Source organism: Cupressus sempervirens, chromosome 3, assembly GCF_028749045.1.
Source record: "Cupressus sempervirens isolate cs-2001-9-10 chromosome 3, ASM2874904v1, whole genome shotgun sequence".
Classification (NCBI taxonomy): Eukaryota; Viridiplantae; Streptophyta; class Pinopsida; order Cupressales; family Cupressaceae; genus Cupressus; species Cupressus sempervirens.
The window spans coordinates 9,635,856-9,643,024 of NC_143120.1; the positions used below are offsets into that span (position 1 = coordinate 9,635,856).

A 7,169-nucleotide genomic window follows, 5' to 3' on the forward strand; every position below is an offset into this window, starting at 1 on the left:
ATATTCCAATGCCGTGCTTGACTGAACCATTTTCCAGATCGCCACAAAATATTTGTGGAGGATACTACACATAAGAAATTTCGTAGCAACAAAAAACAACTCGATTGCTAAAAATACGACATCTAGATGCCCAGTGAAAGTGACATAAGACCTTTCTCCGCTTTAACTTTTCCTTCTAAATTTCTCATCCCGTGGACGGACTTTTCCACACATTTGCCCCGCATTGCACTTCGAATGGGTTATAAATCCGCCTCGCCTAGAAAACTCATTTCATTCTGAGATTTGTAAAGTGAAGCTGCTCATTCTCTTGTTTCATACAACCTGAGATTTGGAAATGGGTTCGGAAATTTGGTTGGTGTTCTTACTGCTCATGCCCTTTCTTATTTGCTGCTCTGCCTGTTCACTAGAGGAACGAAATTCTCTCCTGGATTTCAAGCAAGGCATCAACTTCACTTATTACAGAGAATATGTGAAGTTCGTCCCGAAGCCACTGCAGTCGTGGAGAGGGTTGAACTGCTGCAGTTGGGAAGGAGTTGGCTGCCACCCACGCACCGCCCACGTCATCACCCTCGAAATCTCTCGGTCAGAGTATGAAATTAGGTGGAATGAAGTTCGAGGGGGTCTTTTCCAACTCCTCCATTTGGAGCGCTTGGACCTCTCTGGCAATTACTTCTACCCTCTTTCCATCCCTCCACAAATTGGAGAGCTCAGGAGGCTCAAGTACCTCAGCTTACTTGACTGTGAATTTAGTGGCCAAATTCCAAGAGAACTGACTAAGCTGCAGAAATTGGAGCACTTGGACCTCAGCGACAATGAGCTCCATGGTGCCATTCCAAGGGAGATGGGCAACATCTCCACCTTGAAATTCCTGGACCTCAGCGATAATGATGGTTTGCAGAGCACCAAGTTGGGTGAGTTGATAACACGTCTGAGAGGGCTGGAGCATCTTGGACTGAGCAGCATGAATCTCACAATGGCAGAAGATACTTGGTTGGGAGGATCCTTGCTCTCTCTCGCCAATCTCACCGTGCTTTGCATGAATGATTGCGGGCTTTCAGGAGAAATTCCTCCCTTCTTTGCAAATCTCTCACGCCTTCAGCAGTTGGAGCTTCAGGGAAATTCATTCACCGGTAAGATTCCTGCCTTTCTTGGAGCTCTCCCTCTGTCATGGCTTGATCTTTCATGTAACAGTCTGGAAGGTTCTATTCCCTCCTCTTTAAGCACCCTCTCCAATCTGGAGTTCCTTTATCTGAGTTCAAACAAATTAAATGGCAGCATTCCGCCTGCTCTAGGGAATCTTTTCAAACTGCAATTTCTTGTTCTGAGTTCAAACAAATTAAATGGCAGCATTCCGCCTGCTCTAGGGAATCTTTTCAAACTGCAATTTCTTGATCTCAGTTCAAACAAATTAAATGGCAGCATTCCGCCTGCTCTAGGGAATCTTTTCAAACTGCAATTTCTTGATCTCAGTTCAAACAAATTAAATGGCAGCATTCCGCCTGCTCTAGGGAATCTTTTCAAACTGCAATTTCTTGATCTCAGTTCAAACAAATTAAATGGCAGCATTCCGCCTGCTCTAGGGAATCTTTTCAAACTGCAATTTCTTGATCTCAGTTCAAACAAATTAAATGGCAGCATTCCGCCTGCTCTAGGGAATCTCTCCAAACTAGTATATCTTGGTCTGAGTTCAAACAGATTGAATGGCAGCATTCCGTCTACTCTAGGGAATCTCTCAGCCCTGAAACTTCTTGAATTGAATAATAATTCTTTGAGCGGTCCAATCCCAACTTCCTTTGCTAAGCTATCCAACCTAAAGTGGCTTGATTTGGCCAACAATAGATTAAATGGAACTTTCTCATTTTTCATTTTGAACAATTGCCCCGAACTTTATGCTCTGGATCTCTCAAGCAATACGTTGACCGTAAAAGTCAATGACTCTATCATTCCCAAATTTCAGCTTGAATACTTGGCTTTACGTGACTGTAATGTTGGAGCAAACTTCCCTGCATTTATTTCAGCGCAATATTTTATTCGATATTTAGATTTGTCAAACAATTCTCTTAGAGGCTTCATTCCAAATTGGCTTTGGGGATTCACACATATTGATTATATAGATCTCTCAAATAACTTTTTTGATGGATCAATTATAAAATCAATAGATAAATATACACAAAATTTTCAGTTTCTTTCTTTGGCGGGAAATAATCTTGATGGTTATATTCCAGCTTCTATTTTTAAACTGAAGAGTTTGGAAATTTTAGATTTGTCAAATAATAAGTTCAATGGAAAAATACCCCAATGTCATGAGAATTGTTCTATATTGACTGTCCTAAATTTAGAGAAGAATAATTTACAAGGGAAGATTCCAAATATATGTAAGGGAATGGAGTCTCTTGAGACATTGAAATTAGGAGACAATGCATTTGAAGGGTATATTCCATCATCTTTTGGAAAATGTAGAAATTTACAAATCCTTGATTTGAGAAACAATAATTTACAAGGTAACATATCAAGATGGGTTGAAACTTTGGTCAATCTCCAAATTTTAATTTTAAAAAACAATAGTTTCAATGGTCCAATACCATTACAATTAACCAAATTGCAAAATCTTCAAATTTTGGATATGTCCAAAAATAAATTTTCAGGGACCATTCCAAAAGACTTTATGAAGTTAACCACAATGGCAAATCAATCAGAAAATACAAACATGTTTGAACATGAAGCTTCCAGTTTTCAAACACCAAACTATTATGTAGATGAAATAACAGTTTACAATAAAGGGCAAATTATGGAGTTTGTGAAAATTTTAAGATTAGTGAAATGTCTAGATCTTTCTAGCAATAATTTATCTGGTAGCATTCCTTGGGATATTGGATCACTCAAAGGTTTGATTATTCTCAACATTTCAAGAAATCATTTTAGTGGAGAGATTCTCGTGTCTATTGGAAAGATGAAACTACTTCAATCACTTGATCTTTCTCAAAATAACATATCTGGGCCAATTCTTACTGAGCTACAACTTCTCACATCCTTAAGTTACTTTAATGTCTCCTGCAATAACCTGTCAGGAATGATACCACAAGGAGGACAAATGATGACATTTGATTCTACATACTTCAGCAACAATCCAGGTCTATGTGGTCTACAAATATTTGTCTCATGTTCAAGTAGCCCTCCTCATTCTTCAAAGGTACACCAAGAAGATGGTGAAGATTTAGAGGATGATATATGGTGGGATATTGGAATGGCAACAGGGTTTGCAACTGGCTTTGTAATTGTAATGGGAATATTGTGTCTCAACAAAACATGGAGCATCCCATGCATTAAAATCATGGATGATATTATTCTCTCTCTATTTTAAATATAAAGATAGCACTTGTATTCTGCAAAATATTGTTAGAATTTGTGGCTCAATAGCTTATATATTATAGTATAAGTTTATTTATGATAAAGCATTTAGATTATAAAACACCTTTCTAGTATTAATGATGTTAATTAATATCAATATCTCAAATAATATGAAAAAAATATAGAATTTTATATAATATTTTTATCATGAATCTTTATAAAAATGCTTCGAAGTAAAGAAATTTTAATATTCTTTATTTTCTTATTAGTTCTTTCCAAATGCAAGAATGAAACTATTGTAATCATTAAGAATAATTTTGTTAATTATTTCAACCAATCATAACCATGAATTAAAAGTTTTTTTTTTCTATATTAACTATAAGGGGACTAAAATAAAAAGAAATACAACACAATGAGGGGAGGCACAACCTCACAACGTGAGTATCAAAGTATCAAAGATTCAAAACATTACAAAAGCATGGTCAAGAAAAATAAAGAAGAGCCAAGTAAGACTAATGCAGAATCTCATCCAAAGATTTAGCTGAGGTAGTCCAGCCCTAAGGGCATGGCATCCAAACAATGTTCCTTTTCTCTTAGATCTGTGCCAGCATGAGAATCTTGTCATCAGTGGCATCCTTTTTGTTCTTTTAAATCTCCTTATTGACCTCCTTCACCATCTTATCAAAGGTAGTGAGATTGTCCATGTTGTTCCTCCAAACAGAAACGTCCTCCATCTCGAAGGTGAACATAGTAGAGTGGCCCATGCACATAAATCTTTCCATTAATCTATGTTCTTATTGTCCAACACAAAAAAATGCAAGGGAGAAAAACCATTTTTCTATTAGATAAATAGTACAAAATTATTGATGACTGAGTGATTAATAAAATCTTAAAATCTTGTACAATATTTTTAATTCTATATTAATTGCTCCAGTCTCCATTATGCATGATACATGCAAAATGTGGAAATATACATTTTAAATCTTATTATGAGATTTTAACATGACTCTATTTTGTACAAATAATTTTTGTTTTAAATTTATTATAAAATTGATGATAGTTTATTGTCTTTTCATCATTTTAAATATTTCTTTCTTATGTCATTTAAAAATATATATTACAATAATAAAAATATATAACCAATTTGCTTTTATAATCATATATGAAATAAGGATCAAATAGTAGTCACTTTTTAATATTGTTATTTAATAACATTATATTTTAATGTCTCAAAAAATTAGTAGCAATTTACTGAAAAATAAAGATATTTGTGTGTGTGTGTGTGTGTGTGTGTGTGTGTGTGAGAGAGAGAGAGAGAGAGAGAGAGAGAGAGAGAGAGAGAGAGAGAGAGAGAGAGAGAGAGATTGAAAAGTAAGAAATAATTTACTTTCATTAATATAATATTAATTAAATATAAATTAAATGACATTTTTTTTCAATAATTTTTCTTTAAAATTATATATTTTAATAAATAATGTTAAATATATATTGAATTATTTATTATCTAATGATAATTTTTATGATAAGTAGAGATGATTATATTCACAAAAGATATCAAAACAATTATCTTACTACTATTCAAAAAAAAAAAAAAAAACAAATTGACATATTCCATTCAAAATTAATATACTAGTAAATGAATATAATTAATTTATAATATAATTATTCAAAAATAATAATGTGTCAAAAATTATTTGATGAAATATTTATAAATAAACTAATCTTATAGATATTTATCATAAAATTAACATCATAGATTTATATTTCTTAGTCATATTTTAAATTTGTTTGTAACAACATTGGCTATTGGTAAGGGGACTATCATTCCCAAGGATATGGCATAGTTAAAAGCATGTCTACTTCCTCTTCATCTTCTTCCTCTCCCTTTTCCCATCTTCTCCCATCTTCATTCCATGTCCTTATCTACTTCTAACTTCCAACCACATTCTATTTTCTTCTCTACTTCTATCTTCATATCTTCTAATCTTCCCTTTTCACTCTATTGATAAGAAATTTGATGTATTACACCTCCTGTTATTATATTGTTTCCTTAAAGGTCAAGAGTTAGGATGCATTTTTTAAATTGATCATCTACTACATTAAAATATAGTGAAATATAAGCACGTGTGACCTATTAAAATACAATACTATCATCTGAAAACTCTTCTATTTTATTTTAACAAGGCATGAATTTGGGGAAGGTTGTGAAATGACTTTGTTCGAAAAAGGTATGGCAAAGAATAACATGTCAAGTAAAACAAGTGCATTAAAAACAATTTGTGTGGAGATTTATGCCATCTGTAAACAATTTAATGCAATATTTGTTCAGCTTGAAGGAAATCAAACCATTTGCAAATATTATTGTTTGAAGTCTCACTACCTTTCTTCATTTACAAACACCAAATAATATGATGTTTATGTTTAGTTAACTAATACAAAATTTTAAAATAATTAATTTTAAATATTGAATATTTTGTAAACAAGTAGAGAACACAATACAAAATTGAGTTTGATGGATTAAAAGAAAACACACTCTCACACATAGAAGTTGTTCTAATAAAACAATTAGTAGTATAGAGATCAAAGGAAATTTCTATGACATTTGCAAATATTTCATGATCAGATCAAACTATGATTACAAACAAATCTTTCACAATTACTCTGGAGCTATTTTCAATTGCACAACACACTCCTCTTTACTAATCACTATTGAAATATATGCTAATCAATGGTAGTTCCATGACAACTTATTTAATTTTCTATGTTGTCAATGTAATTTTCATATTTATAGGAAATTTGTCGAGTCTCTTAAATATATAAATATGCTAATGAGTATGAATTACATAATAGTATGGACATTTAAGCTGTACCCTTTTAGTGCAGCAATCTTTCATCTTTATCAATTAGTTTCACTTGTATGTTCATATTCTTTGTTCTTATTTTGATATCAAACAAAATCATGCTCCTCTACCTTTTCACAAAAGGAGCAAAGACATTGATGTGATATTTCATTTCATAAGAGAATTGGTTAGCAATGGAGAAATTCATCTTGAATATTACCTAAAGAAAATTTTGAATATTCTCAAGAAAATTTAGGAGTAATTAGAGCTAAAGAAATTATGGAATGATAAAATAGTAATTTCTTCATGCACATGCACCATATGAAGGAGATGTCGCATGTAAAATGGATATGTGACTATTAGAAAATAGGATTTTTAATTACATTTAGTTTGTCTAAAATTAAGAGAATAATATTTCACATCAAATTGCATGATATGTGTTATTCAAAATATTATTTAACTTCAATCAGTTATTCAAGAGTTTGTAAAAATCTAATTTTAATGATAGTTATAATAAAGTAGAAACTTCCACTGCTATTTTTCAATCAATCTTGGATTAATTAGGATACCATGCATTTATGAAAAGACTTAGGGTTAGTGGTTTGAGAGATTTTTTAAAAGGAGAAAATGTAATTCTTTTTGTACAAGAAGAATGAATAAATTTTGATTCTTTTATCTCTACAACATATCTGAGTAGATCCATTTTCCAAGTTGCCAATGTGAGTCTTTTGGTGACTCCATGAATCTTGAGATCAAACTAACACCATAAACAATGTTAGGCCTTGTAGCTATGAGATACATCAAGCTCCCAACAAGTTTCTTGAATAAAGTTGCATTAACATATGACCCAAAATCATTTTTGCTACTCTTTGTTCTTGTTAAAATTGGTGTTTATGTTGGATTGTAATTCATCATATTGATGTCAACATATCAAAATTTTAGATAGTTAAGTCAAATTTGTAGAGAAAGATTCATTCATTG

General features: G+C 32.2%; 1 protein-coding gene across 1 annotated transcript; it reads left to right on the forward strand.

Annotated features, from left to right (window-relative positions):
- Window positions 1–263: 263 nt before the first annotated feature.
- Window positions 264–3,391, forward strand: LOC149564464 (uncharacterized). The gene has a single exon (XM_089818014.1). It carries the CDS (start codon window positions 335–337, stop codon window positions 3,359–3,361), a length of 3,027 nt encoding a protein of 1,008 aa, XP_089674140.1. The 5' UTR covers window positions 264–334; the 3' UTR covers window positions 3,362–3,391.
- Window positions 3,392–7,169: the final 3,778 nt, after the last annotated feature.